This window comes from Arachis stenosperma, chromosome 9, assembly GCF_014773155.1.
Source record: "Arachis stenosperma cultivar V10309 chromosome 9, arast.V10309.gnm1.PFL2, whole genome shotgun sequence".
In the NCBI taxonomy this organism is placed as follows: domain Eukaryota; kingdom Viridiplantae; phylum Streptophyta; class Magnoliopsida; order Fabales; family Fabaceae; genus Arachis; species Arachis stenosperma.
Window position 1 is genome coordinate 6886841 of NC_080385.1, and position 15095 is coordinate 6901935.

The following is a 15095-nucleotide window of genomic DNA, read 5'->3' on the forward strand; positions in this document are numbered from 1 at the left end:
TACAGTACACTTGAAAGAAATCAAACAAAGAAGGGTGGTGAAAACTGAAAAGGAATTGGAATCGCGCGTGTAACCACGCGCTATAAATGTTGCTTGTGTCCACAAATTCCATGATCACGCCGTCCACTTTCGCTCAAAGGCACAAAACAAGTGAGTCATGGGCGGCATTTTGGGTCCCATTCTTCACCGCCAACACAACCCTTCTCATGTACTAATTTGGAGCTTTTTCAATTAATATTATGTTTTTTCTTCCATTAATTCTTTTAATCTTATCTAAGACAATTAATTTATCAATTACCAAAAATTTAAATGAAAATGAGTCATCAATAAATAATAATTTTCCTTCTCACTAGTAATATTTCTTTGTAGTTGAAATATTAAATTCTCCTTAACTGAAAGATCACCATTATCATCACTAATTATTTGCAATTAAAGATCATTATTTGTAATTATTAGAAAAACACTCCAAGCACTCCACAATCTGATACCCAAGGCTTTTTAACTCTGGGAAATTACCATACAAAACAGGATGAATATTTATGGATTTATCCTTTGCTTAATTTACTCAAATGTGTTATTTTGAAATTAAGAGAAACAATTTTTTTTTCCAATCCATTACTTTGCAATAAATTATTAGTTTGTTAGTTGTTACTGAATACGAAAATTAGAACTTTAAAAGGAACCATTCAACAAAAAGCGGAAAAATAATGAAATTCAATTTTATAGTTAACTTGCAAGTTAAGCCATTTGAATTCAGAAAGAAGACATTCAAAAAGGCTATAGCCAATTATTTTATTATTCTAATAACCATAGCAGGAGTAAAACTAGAAATATTAGAGAAAAGTAAAAAATATTTACATAATAAAATAAAATAAAAATAAAATTTTAAGAGAAATTAAACTAAAATTCATATATAATTTATATGTAAAAAATTAAAATTAAGAGATCCATTGTTCTCTCTTCTTGTATCTAGTTCCGCCCTTGAATCATAGCAAATGATATTAGTTAGAATAAATTAAAGAGACAAAAGAAAAGATAGTATTAAACTAAACTAATCAAATTAGATCTGATCAATTTAGACATTTTGAAATATTTATTCATTTAGCCAATGCTTAACATGTAAAAAAGGAAGGAAAAAAATGAAATCGAGAATAAAAAGAAAGAGAAAAGTAAAGACAAAAAGTAAAAGTATACAACCATATAATAAATAAATAAATAAATAAAAAGTCCCCAAAGAAATTACTTTTTTTTTTCATGAAAGTATTTGTGTGTTGTGAACAAAGGCACTTGAGTTAAAAACCAAAAAAGCCTAATGCAAATTTCGCTATTGCTAAAGTGTTCATTGCTAATTGCTCATTGCTTAATGCTAATGCCCCTATTTTCTGTGTGAGATCGCCCTTCTATTCCCTTTTCTCTCTTTCTGATCCAACCTCACATTCGATTTCCAATGGGTAAGCTTTTCGATCCCTCATCATCGATCTGTTTCCTGCATTCTACGTTCTATATACGTTAATATCTTCATTCCTTTTTAGTTTCCCCTAATTCTTATATTCTAACTCCCAATCCTATAGTCTTAATTAAATTTTTATATGAGATGATTGCTGGATGTTAACAGAAATTGGCAATCACACTTTGCGTGCGTTTTTTTGTGAACGGTTATTATAATTATTATTTATTGATGTTGGTGTTGCTGTTGTTGTTGTTGTTATTTTCAGTTTCGAGAGAAAATCTATTTGGATTTTATGAGAATTTCTTTGATGTGATTGATTTTGACCGTTCGATCCAAAATTGAGGGGTTTTGTGTGGTTATATTATTAAATCCTTGTCAATTTTACTCTAGATCATTGTTTTTTCTTTTTTTTACTAATTTCAATTATTAAAGGGAAAGAGAATGAGTTCAGAAGATAATGCAAACTAGTAGGTTGGGCTTAAATTTATGAATGGAGTGTGAACCAACTAACAACTATATACAGAGCTTTCTATTATCATGGTGATGTAAGCATTTATAAAAAAAATTAAATGAAAAATAATAATGTAGGATTTTGTGTCTACTGCTTAGTGTATATATATATATTTTTTACCTTCCTCTCTTCTTTTGACTCCACATCTGACATTGAATATCTGTGTATCCAGCTAATAATCATTGCTGTTCAACTCAACTTATTGATGGAGATGGTACATTCAATGTAACTGGGATTGAAAGTTTCATGAAGGAGGTGAAATTTAGTGAATGTGGGCTTTCGTACGCTGTAGTTTCCATTATGGGTCCACAAAGTAGTGGTATGCCTTCTTGCCTCTGCAACCTTACTATTACTTCTGCCCTTTGCCCATCATTTCACTTGGCGATCTGCTTAATTATGATATGTTAGTTGATTCACAATGCTAATGTTTGGTTGTTATATGAGATTGTCGGAAATATTAAAGTCGAGGTTTTCATTTTGCCTTATGAAGTAGTGTGGAATAACTTACATTATAGTTGAAATTGATATTGGGTTCATTTGTGAATTATGACTGTTGCCTATCTGAATTAGTTATTTCTAAGTGCTAAATATTATGTTTAGTCTGTTTTAGCCCTTTTTCTGCACTCTAAAAATAACTTTATCTTTTCTTGGTTTATTCATCTGTTTGATTTTATTCCATAAAGTGATTCATTCCTGGTAAAGGATATCCAATTTTGTTTATTTGTTTTTGCTATGGGCAGGCAAGAGCACGCTGTTAAACAATTTGTTTCGTACCAATTTCCGTGAGATGGATGCTTTTAAGGGAAGGCAAGTACTTGCAATTTACATAAACTTCGCTCAACTATCATGATGGTGCCTCACTGACCTGATTGTATATGGTTGTATTCAGGTCTCAAACAACCAAAGGAATCTGGATGGCTAGATGTACTGGGATAGAGCCTTGTACCATTGTGATGGATTTGGAAGGAACAGATGGAAGAGAACGTGGAGAGGTTTCCCCCCCCCCCCCCCCCCCCCTCCATTTCTTAATGTTATATCTTGATCTTCTTTGGTAGTAACTCTGTTTACATTTCAGAGTTCATTGCCTACATCCACATTGCATTTCCATATAATATTTTAGAATCACATATAAACACCCATTTGTGTCTCTATCCACTATGGACACGAGGCTTATTGTGAAATATCTCAGGGTTCCTATATTCCCATTATTATTGTTCTTGTTGCCTTTTGCCCTTAAGTGGGTGATTCACAGTAAATGGATTAATTATCGTATTTAGCGGTGGATACCCTTGGGAAACCAAAATGGCAACATCTATTCTTTTTACAATTTTACTTTCTCTTGAGAAGTAATGTTCTGTTATTTTCATTTAATAATTAAAAAAAAAAATCAAAAGAATGGTTATTCATGTTCTTTTTTACTATGCCTAGGAGTAGTTAATGCTTATGACTTCGATTATTTCGACCTGAAAACCCTACCTCATTTTCTTAAAAATATCGTGAAACCACTTATCCTGAAATCTTAAGTTGTTAGGTAAAGGTATATGAATGATTATATATCGACACGTCCCTGCACACAATAGCCTTTTTCGGCTTGAAGCGTGAATTATATATAGGCTTTCTTTTAATTTTTATTTGCCTTATGCTTAAATTCTTTCCTTTTGGGAGCAATACAAATCGAGTTTTAGACCTTTTGGTCATAGAAGCGTTGACACTATGTCATGAAACTATTTATCTCAAAAGTTTAAACTATTAGGTAGAGATATATGAATGATTATATATTTAACACAAAAAAAGTAAAAGAACCATGGACGAGAAATGCATAGTTTTGGTGTTCTATTGTCACCCTCTATACTGAATTTTATTTTATTTTGTTATTTTATTTCAGGATGATACTGCATTTGAAAAGCAGAGTGCTTTATTTGCTCTTGCTGTCTCAGATATAGTGCTAATCAACATGTGAGTTTCTTAATCCTATTCTTCTTTTAGTCATCTTTAATGCAGACTGATCCCCTGAAGTGTTGAGCTCTGGGTAGCTAGTGTCACCTGTTGACTCTATTTTTTGTTGTGAAACTAATTTTTCGTTTGTCTGCGATGCTTGTAAAGGTGGTGTCATGACATTGGCCGTGAGCAAGCTGCTAATAAGCCACTCTTGAAAACTGTCTTTCAGGTCTCTTTATTAACCTATTTACTACAAGCAATTAGCTTGAGCTCCCAAACTTCATTTGTATCTAACCATGCACTACATTTTGCTTTCAGGTTATGATGAGATTGTTTAGCCCACGCAAAACGACATTGTTGTTTGTCATACGTGACAAAACGCGGGTGTGTATGCAAAATGCTGATTATTGTTTCTTATGATGTGTCTAAATATTATGTGTTCTTGATGTGATCAACCTTTTCCTTGTATAGACACCACTTGAAAATTTAGAACCTGTCTTGCGAGAAGATATTCAGAAGGTATTGCTGTTCTTTCATCTTATGATATTATCGAATATTGTAATTTTTAATAACCTTCACTGCTTCACCTGTTTCTTCTGCAGATATGGGACTCGGTTCCTAAACCACAAGCCCACAAGGAAACCCCACTTAGTGAATTTTTTAATGTAAGTTCACCATTCCTTTGGTGTTACTGAACTTTCTGATGGTCTTTTTTTGTGTATCAGAATTTGTTGGAAGTTTACAGTAGTTGCTTTCATTTTTCAAACAAATAATCAGGTTGAAGTTACTGCTCTTTCTAGTTATGAAGAAAAAGAAGAGCAATTTAAGGAGCAGGTATGAAATGCCCTCCAGCTTTGTTCTTGTTTACTTTCTGATGGTATTAAATGACCCATTACCAGGAAATGTGGTTGTTGCATCTCGTTTAATGCATGTGATGCATTCCTATTTCTCAATGTATTTGCATAAAACATTATGTTAATTTATTTTCCCTGTTGGAAAGCAGAGTCAAATAATTTGGTTTACAAAAATGCTATTTGCACACCAAAATCAGCCACTATATATTTGTGTAGAAATACATGTGTGGTTTAACCCATCTTTAATGTGTATTTTGTATTTCAATGTGTATTCTACACTAGTGGCTGATTTTAGTGACTGATTTTGGTGTACACTTAGCATGGTTGTTTGGTTTAATGTATGTCTATTTCTGTAAATTGCATATCATTGCTGATCTTGTGGGTTTATTTAAATCTAGGTTGCCAACTTGAGGCAACGATTCCAGCACTCCATCGCTCCTGGTGGGCTTGCAGGGGACAGGCGAGGAGTAGTTCCTGCATCGGGCTTTTCTTTTAGTGCTCAGCAAATCTGGAAAGTCATCAAAGAGAACAAGGACCTTGACCTTCCTGCACATAAGGTAATATCTGCATGCTTCTGTTCTTCTATTATTGCCTATGGTTTTATTTATTTTATTAATCTTTTATTGCCCACTTGTAGGTAATGGTTGCCACTGTCCGATGTGAAGAAATTGCCAACGAGAAATATGCCACTTTTTCTGCAAATGAGGTATTACAGGTCTTTTGGTATAATTTCCAGCTTGCTGTGTCATCTGTAACTACTATTTGCTAAAGCTATGAAAACCGGTTTATGTTGTAGGAATGGTGCCAATTAGAAGAAGCCGTACAATCAGGCCCTGTTCAGGGGTTTGGAAAAAAACTCAATTCACTCCTAGGTGCTTGTTTGTCAGAGTAAGTATGGTTCGATCTATCTGACATCTCTATTCTTAGTGGCTCAGTTAATTAATACTAAACCTATACTATATTATGAGCTTTTTTCTAATGCTAACCGAATATATTGAAATATTTTGTTTACCTTAAATCTAGGTATGATCTTGAAGCCACTTATTTTGATGAAGGTGTGAGATCTGCAAAACAAAAACAACTCCAAGAAAAATTGTTGCAAGTAATTATTCTTAACTTGATTCTCATGCAATCTTGGTTGTACAACCATTTTGCTCTTTTGTAAACATAAATGAATTGATGATTGTTTACAGAGGAACAAAAAATTGATAGTTATTGAATCACAAGAATGACTAATTAGAGGCTGGAATGTTTGCAGTCTTTTTCCCATTTAAAATTCTTTTGGTGACTTGCAATGTGTAAGAGATCTTTAACATACTCAATGCTTTTTTCAATTCATTAGCTTGTCCAACCATCGTTCCTTTCTGCGCTGGGACATATAAGATCTGGAATAGTGGATAAATTCAAGGATGTATTTGACAAGGCTTTGAATAGAGGTGAAGGGTTTTCTTTGGCTGCCAAAAACTGCATTGAGTCTTCTATGGCTCAATTTGACGAAGCTTGCGCAGGTAAACCATAAATTTATTTATTTTGCATATCTGATAACAATTAACAATATTGAGGTTGAGCTTTGGTGTTATAGCAAGGTTGTTGTCTGCTGACATGGAGGTCATGCATTCAAATTCTAGAAACAACCTTCCTCTTGTTGGGGCAACATTGCTTAGTTGTAGCTTAGCTAGACCCCACTATGTGGGTGCCTCATGCAGTGGACAACCCTTCATTAGATAACAATTAAAATTCCATGACCAAAATATGTGATGAATACTTTCAAAGTGTGCATCTTACTTGCTCAACTGAAATACAGTATGAAACTGATATGCTATTGCTACAGATGTTGTAATTGAACTAGCAGACTGGGATACATCTAAAGTAAGGGAGAAACTGCGGCGTGACATTGATGCACATGTGGCATCTGTACGTGATGCTAAGCTTTCTGAACTGACTTCATCGTATGAGGTACGCACCCAAACTTATCCTTCATTTCTTCCAAATCATTAAGTCAAATATTTCAAGATTGGTAGTGAAATGCTAAGATTGTGTTGTAAATTATTCGTCATCAAATTCTAAGCTGAAACTTCTGAGCTGCTAATAATAATAATGTCAATTAAACAATACTTGCAATATGGTTGGCTTTTCCCCCTCTTCTTTTCTTTTCTTTTTTCCTTTGGGCCCACAGTTACATTGTCAATTCAAAAGTATAAGATCCTTCTCATGCCTTGTGACAGCAGTTATCTAGGGATTAGTATAGGAGATTGTATGGTTCACCAGTTGTTTACTTTATTTGGGTGAAAAAGTAACTTCTTGTGAAGTTTTCTGATAGTAGTGCCATTTCAGGAAAAACTTAAAGAAGCCTTGTCTGGACCTGTTGAAGCTCTTTTGGATGAAGCAAGTGGTGATACTTGGTCATCAATAAAGAAACTTCTTAGGCGTGAGACTGAATCAGCTGTCTCAGGGTTCTCTGCTGCACTTGCTGGGTTTGATATGGATGAAGATACGAGACAGAAAATGATTTCGAATATAGCAGATTATGCTAGGGGTGTAGTAGAAGGAAAGGCTAGGGATGAAGCTGGAAGAGTTCTAATCCGGATGAAGGATAGGTAACATGTTTTGCCACATCCAAGATGATTTTTTCACTTATACGGTTATACCTTATAAGTTTACTTCAGAGGCACTTACCTTAAATTTGAAAGCAGGTTTACGATGTTGTTTAGCCACGACACTGATTCAATGCCTCGTGTATGGACGGGCAAAGAAGATATCCGTACCATCACAAAGACTGCTCGCTCTGCTGTATGACATGACTATGAATACTATTTGTCGTTTGTAACCTTAAGTTGGTGTTGCGTTTTGATTTCTGAACCAAATTTAACTTATTGCAGTCTTTGAAGTTACTGTCTGTCATGGCTGTTATTCGTTTGGATGATGGTGATACTGATAATATTGAGAAAACATTAGCCGTTGCATTGATAGATTCATCAAGCAGTAATGTTACTGATAGGAGCATCACAACGGTTGATCCGCTAGCTTCTAGCACATGGGAAAAGGCAAGTTTTATTGCCTACATACGTATATCCAACATTGCTAAAGACTGACTTCATTAGTATGTATTTGAAATTGTAAACTGCTCTCTATATGTTTTTCTAGTAGTGCTGATTAGTTGTCTTGATTGAATTTTGCTGTTTAGGTACCATCCTCTAAGACATTGATTACACCTGTCCAATGCAAATCCTTGTGGAGGCAATTCAAGACAGAGACAGAATACAGTGTCTCTCAGGCCATTTCTGCACAGGCATGACATTTATCTTAACTTTTTGAGGGTTTCTTTATGCAAATGAAAATTAAGAAAAACTATTAGAACAAAATTAGACTTAATTTAAACCCTAATCTTTATTTCGGATGTTTTATATTTTAAGTTGTAGCTGGAACCAACTATTAAGTTGCACAAAAGAAATGAGGCAAGGCTATAGTTTTATCTTTCCAGTTTGTATGTTACCTGAAATATACAGTTCTTGAACTGGTCCAAAGAATTTTGCCTGTTTAGGTTCCATGTGTAAGCTACAGATAATGATTTGCAAACTAGCTTATATAATTAGTTTCACAAATATCATGGATGCATATTTAATCAAGGAATTTAAATGTTCTTATTAGAAATCTATTTGTTAATTTATTTTTGTAATATTTGGATTTTCAGGAGGCCAACAAGCGTAATAACAACTGGTTACCTCCTCCATGGGCAATACTTGCTTTGATTATTCTCGGATTTAATGAATTTATGACACTCTTAAGGTGCACATCAATTGGGCTCATCTATGTTTACTTTCTTTCTTTCTTTTTCCCTTTCGTTCTACAATAAAGGCTATGTTTTTACTCACTCTTAACACCACACCTCTGCCTGTAGCAGCTTCAGTGTAAAGTAGTAAAATCGTAGTTTTGAAATAAGAGTGTATTTTATTGTACATAAATTATTGGATGGGCAGTTTAATAATAAAGAAACCACCTCGTTTCCATCCGACTGTTCTTTTTAATTGTTCTTACTCAATTTTGGTATTTCCCATGGCAGAAATCCGTTGTATTTGCTTGTCATCTTTATTGGTTATCTTCTCATCAAAGCCCTATGGGTGCAATTGGACATTACGGGTGAATTTCGCCATGGAGCTGTGAGTATAATTCCTCGTTATCATATATTGTTCAATTCATTAATCATAATTATAATTATTTGGTCTATTCACCTTGGTTACTGAGTTTTGGATCACACACACATGTCAGTAGCATCAAGCTGGGGATTCCATAAATAATCCTTTAGTTGAGCTACTGCCTACCAGCTCTTGTTAAATGTTCACTAGGTATTTAACCAATCTATATAAAAGCCTTATTTCGTACTTGTTTACTTTCAGCTGCCGGGACTCTTATCCTTGTCTACCAAATTCGTTCCAACTGTCATGAACCTTATGAAAAAACTAGCAGACGAGGGTGCAGATAACAATACTCACAGAAATCCACCAAAAGGCGATTACAAGGCTGCTAATGATGGTAGTGCTGCATCTTCCAGTGCTTCATCAAATGTAAGTGTGCTTGACAACGGAACCAAACACAACAGAACTGAATACTCCAGTTCATCAAAATTCGAGTAGATGAAAGAACTCATCTGATACGGTAGAGAAATTTCATTTGTTGGAAGATGGTGATGTCTGCTGGCTGCATCCTTGGTTTTTTATCTTGTCCACGAAACATGATTTCTGAGCATATTCATGACATTCTCAAAGGCATTGGTTTTAGCACAAGTGCCATATATACGAAGGGGGCATTGTTTTGTTCCTAATTAATCCCCCTTATAATAGTTTTCTTTTAATTTTGGGGCTTCATTTAGTGGAGTTGACTCCTACGTGGTCTTTCATGGTTATGCTGGTTTTGCAGTCAATTTTGTTTGTAATTCAATCATTGTTTTCCTATTGTATCCTTCTGAAAATTTATTGATTGGAATCGTGTATTTATATTAGATTTATAAGATTTACTTATAGAGGCTTATCAATGTCACTTGTAATGCGGACTATTGAGTCTTTCAACATGGTGTTGAAAAATAACAGGTTAAGTTTATTTTTGGCATGCTTAATAAGGTGTTTAATCAATTAAAATTTCAGGAGAAAAGACTTGCATGTTCATAGAGCACATATAATGTTCACGAGTAATCATAATCGGTGCTTCACTTTTTTTTGAGTACATGGTACTTCTATGAACCATTTTTCTACACGAGAATGAATTGTTAAAATCTTCCCTATGCTACTACTTTTATCTTTATCTCGTATTAAACGGGGCCCTAGACCCGAGTGAAATTATTTTGATGTCAAAATAAATTTTCGTACTTTTGTTGTAAATAAATAACTATTTATATTGACTGTTCTGTTTTGTGGAGTTTGTGTATGTCGCACACTTGTTGGAGGTTGCTGCCTTGTAGAATTTAGCTCATTATTTCTGGAGTTGCTTTTTAATTTTCCCTTGAGATGATGAATAATTTTAAGAAGTAAATACAAAAAAGAGAGAACTGGAAAAATATACCGTTCTCATCAGATAACAAAGCATTGAACTATTTTGCTCGCTATTTAAAAAGTAGCTATTAGCATTACAATGTGAAAATGGAAGAATGAATTTGACCAGAATGGAAGTGAGAGAGAATCAAATCAAGCTTCCGCAGAACCCACTCTCCTATCAACTTTGATTTCTTGTCCCCCCCACTTCCTCATTCTTTCATTTGTTTGTTCCACCTACAATGGAAAAGTGTCAAGTCACTAAAAGCAATTACAATATCTAACTTGATTGAATAAAAATATCTAACTTGATTGAATAAAAATAAAAATAAAAAAAATATAGGAAAAAGTTCAATGACATTAATGAAGTTTGGTGACTGTATTATTTTTGTATTTAGCAACTTATCAAATATCAAATGTAAAGAACAGAACAGAACAAGCTCCATATGAGAAGCATTGCCTACCTCTTTCTTCCAATTGGTCTTGTAAAGTATCAACAAAAGCAGCAATGTTTGCAGAGCAATTCCACATATCATACCTCCCCAAAGTCCCTACATATGAAACAAGTTTCACAATCATTTGAGAGAGGGCTATAGTTAATTACCGTCTTTGGATAAATATTAAATAGAATTAATGCATTACCTTAACTCCCAAGTTAACTTTATAACCAAGAATAAACCCCAGTGGAAGTCCAAACACATAGTAACAACCTACATTGATGTAAGCCACCAGTGCCTGCCACCCACCTCCAACAGCAACACCTGCAAAAATGGTTTCAAAATTGTAAAGAGGAGAGTTTTGTTGTATTGGGGGGTATTTAATGTATATACGAGATTTATGTGTATCTAAATACCTGAAATAACTGGTTGAATGCTGTTTAGAATCATAGTAACAGAAAGGAAGTATGCGAGTTTTGTGACCGATTCTTGCAAAGGCTTGCTGCTAGTGAAGATGACGGCGAAAGAATCTCTAAATATCAAAATAGCCACCATGCAAAGGATTCCAATTAGAAAGGACTGAAGTGTTATCACATAGACAGAGTATTTGGCAGCTCTTGGATGTCCAAGTCCCAGTTCGTTGGAAACTCTCACACTGAAAAGAAAGAAAAAGAATCACACACACATACATGATTGCTTTGATAGAACAAACTTCACTTCAAACAGAGAGTGCATACCTGACAGCAGCATTTACTCCAATAAAGATCATGAACTCCCACCCATTCAAATTCATGCTATAAAACACACAAGAGTGAACTGAATGAATAAATGAATGAACAAATGAATGAATGTATTAGTAACATTTATGTTACCTACCATATAGAGAGGGAATCAACAGCTATGACTGCATTATCAAGGTGGCCAGCAAGAACAATGAGGCTCATCATATACCAAACTTCAAGACAAAGCATGACAGCAGATTCAAGGGAGAGCCTAACAAAGGGCCATATATCTTTCAAGGCCTTCCATGACAATCCATGCCAACCTTCCTTGCACCAAAAAAAGACATAAGCAAGTTGAGCCAATGTTATCACCCAGCTTGTGATATCAAATGCCAATGCTGCACCAGTTAAGCCTAATTGCAGCACATAGATGAAGAGCCACAGCATCACAACGTGCAGGATTAGCGCGAAGAAGCCGATCCAGGCGATGATATTGACCTTGCTTTGCGCCTGAAGGAACTTCTGGGTTGGAAAATTGAATGCAAGTGAGAGAAATTGGGGGATTACAAGGGGAGCAAAGCTTCCTGCTCTGTCAGCTATATCATGCTGTTGCCCCAGAAACTTCAGGATTGGAGCAGCAAATATGTATATTGGCATTAGCAAAAGACTGGTCACCGACAGGATTGCCCATGACCGTTGCAAGTACACACCCAGCATTTCAACCTGCCCTGCCCCAAAAGCTTGCCCGCACAGTGTCTCCGTTGCGCTTCCCATGCCAAGCTATAGGTAAAGGCACATGAATAGTTATATCTAATAATAAACATTGAAATTTATATATCATGAAATCACTTATCTTATAAGAGTAATGCTAGGAAATCAACACTATAGCAGCCAATTTCACTAAAAATAAGCTCTTGTTGAGTTTGGATTTCAGATTTTTTTTTTTTCTAATTGAATTTCGGATGTTCTTGTTTTTAAGAGTTTCCGGTGGTTGTTCACTTTAGAGGATAATGTGTGATCTCTCACCATTTATTTTATAGATGGGACCAAAAATAAATATGAGAAAAAAAACCATTCAAGAGTAGAAGATTACACTTTATCCTATAAAGTAAATTTAAACTTTAGAGGATCCAAATCCTAAATTCTTAAGCTGAAATATATATAAATTGTTATATCTAACTGTTCTTAAAGAAGAAGAGGAGACAGAGAAAGCATACCATGAAGCCGAAAGCGAAAGTGCCGACGACTGAGTTGATCAAGGAGATAGCAGAGAGTTTTATATACTTCAAACTAATTTAATATAAATCGTAAAATGTTATATACTTCAAATTAATCAGATTGATTTTTTTTTTTTCAAACTGCAATATGATTATATGAACTCCCCTAAAAGCTACTATAATATTTTTTTAACAAGAATATTCTTTGTACAACAAAATCACCCATTAATATATGATACGTGTGATTTAATATATTTTTAATATATATTTATATTTTAATACATATTTTATATTACTGATTAAATTTTGTGATTGATTTTAGTATACATGATGATTATTTCTTTAAAAAAAACACTCAAGATTTATCAAATACCTTATATAACTAATTGGTTTTGTTAGGTAGATAATGTGAACAATGAGTTTTAAAATTAACCAAACAAAATAAAAAAACACTCCATTCTAAATTACCTCTTAAACTTAGCATTAGAATATCCATCCGCACACTTAATGAATTAAACATACAACCATTGTTAACTGTGTGCATGAGTAAATCGAATAAAAAAAATAACTATCCAATTAAAAATAATCAACATAATCATTTATATACCTATTAAATTGAACAACGAATATCTCTATTGTTCACATTCTTTAGTCTCCCTATACTTTTCCGGAACTATATACAGCTATAAATAATGAAGTTAAATTAGGATAATTAATCAACCTAGACAATTAATTAATCATAAAACCTTGCTCTAACAAGCATTATCATCAAGAGCAGGCAACGGAAACCTGAGAATGGCGGCAATACCGGTGAGTTGCTGCAACTGCTCTGCCATAACATGCATGGAAGAGTACACCAAAGCTTCCCCACCACTATCCTTAACAGCCTTCACCAAACAACCGTACCTCTTCCTCGTGGCAACCTCATCACTCCGATACAGCTCATCACTGATCAGAAGCGTTTCAATGGCTCCCATCTCCTGCGCACTCTCCACGCTCTTCGGTCCGTAGCAAGCTCGATCCGAGTCACTCGAAACCATGTCCCAAACCTTCCTCAGTGCCCTAATCTGCAACCCTACCTTGCTGTCCTTCATAAGGTTCATCACCGTGCTTTCTCCCAAAAGATCCTTCAAATTGCCGTTGCAACCACCACCAGCAGCCACCACGATCCTTCCTATGTTCTCTTCTACGCTTCTCATCTTCATCCTCTTTGCCTTCGATATCATAAACCTTCGAAACTCGTCCTTTTTCGAATCCTCGCTTGCGATCACAGTGTTCTTAACCTTGTTCAGATCCACGTACTTTATGAACTCCGCAAAAACCTCGCGGAAGAACACGTTCTTCGTAGTGTTTGAAGAAGGAGATGAAGATGAAGACTTTCTTCCTTCGGTACTGGAAGAAGAGGTTTCAACCTTGGAAACCATGGCAGTTACGCCTTTTCCAATCAGATAAATCTCAGCATGGTCTTGTTGAAAGAGAGTTACTGCGAGTTCCGCATCGGGACAAACTTCGTGGTTCTCTCGTTCCTGGAGAGCCTCGACGACGTCTTGCTTCCAGACCTTCTTGTGGAGCTCGAAGGGTTTGTTGCACTCCAACGTGAGGGTGTGAAAGGATCCGACGGCAACATAACCGTTGGGCTCGAGATTGCGGCCTTGGATGCGAAGGGTGGAAGAGTCCTTGTCGAAGTCGCCGCAGGTGACCTTGAGGTGGACAGAGAGCCTGACACGTGAGGCGGTGGTGTTCCTGCCGTCGTTGAGTTGGTGGTGGACCTTCCGGGAGGTATCGGCCGTGACGTAATCGCCGGGGTTGATGATGTTGTAGAGCATCCATAGGTCGTCGGATTCTTCAGGGATTATGATCACTCTTCCCATTTGGTTCACTGCGAAATCTTTTTCCTTCAGTTTCATTCTTCCTTTTTTGCTTAGCTCCCAATTTCTGCTGAATATTGGAACCCTTTTTTTTGGTGATGAATAATGTGTGCCTGACTGCCTTCTGATGTATGTATGTTATGTGTGGGGTTTATATGGGGTGACTTGCCCGTGTTGTGTTTGTTGTTGCAAATTGGAGTTTGGTGATTAATTTATTGGTTGAAAGGTGTTGTTTAATTTAAAAGTATAAAAATAGATAATTTTTAAAGATATAAAATTTATTATAAAAGATAAATTAGATAAAATTCAATCATCAGTTCATAAGCACCGTAAATTGAATTTGGAATTTTCGAATTCTTGTAGATCTTGCTTTAGGATATGATTACTTGTTTCGCTGGGGAAAAATAAACAATTCTTTATTTTGGGTACAAGATAGATATTGAATTTGAATTTTGTGGATTCTTTCTTTCTTTACTTAGTGTTGGGCTAATAATTTAATATGCAACCAAGGAAAGCAAAGAAAACGAACATAAATAAGATACCGCAAAAGATTCGATGGAGGAACAATATTTGAAT

The 15095-nt window shown here is 35.2% G+C and overlaps 2 protein-coding genes across 2 annotated transcripts; one reads left to right on the forward strand and one right to left on the reverse strand.

Annotated features, from left to right (window-relative positions):
* Positions 1 to 1262: 1262 nt before the first annotated feature.
* Positions 1263 to 9768, forward strand: LOC130951380 (protein ROOT HAIR DEFECTIVE 3-like). The gene is made up of 23 exons (XM_057880029.1): positions 1263 to 1451; positions 2134 to 2280; positions 2702 to 2768; positions 2851 to 2953; positions 3847 to 3917; positions 4065 to 4128; positions 4218 to 4283; positions 4371 to 4418; positions 4502 to 4564; positions 4677 to 4733; positions 5152 to 5310; positions 5391 to 5459; positions 5550 to 5641; positions 5777 to 5855; positions 6096 to 6261; positions 6585 to 6709; positions 7088 to 7350; positions 7447 to 7543; positions 7633 to 7797; positions 7938 to 8042; positions 8445 to 8539; positions 8814 to 8910; positions 9148 to 9768. The coding sequence occupies exons 1-23, from the start codon at positions 1448 to 1450 to the stop codon at positions 9382 to 9384; spliced, it is 2439 nt and encodes an 812-aa protein (XP_057736012.1). The 5' UTR covers positions 1263 to 1447; the 3' UTR covers positions 9385 to 9768.
* Positions 9769 to 9825: 57 nt separating this feature from the next.
* On the reverse strand, positions 9826 to 14655 carry LOC130951381 (protein DETOXIFICATION 35-like). The gene is made up of 8 exons (XM_057880030.1): positions 13441 to 14655; positions 12652 to 12724; positions 11589 to 12214; positions 11450 to 11506; positions 11129 to 11367; positions 10918 to 11036; positions 10740 to 10826; positions 9826 to 10512 (listed from the first exon to the last, which is right to left on the reverse strand). The coding sequence occupies exons 1-8, from the start codon at positions 14556 to 14558 to the stop codon at positions 10429 to 10431; spliced, it is 2403 nt and encodes an 800-aa protein (XP_057736013.1). The 5' UTR covers positions 14559 to 14655; the 3' UTR covers positions 9826 to 10428.
* Positions 14656 to 15095: the final 440 nt, after the last annotated feature.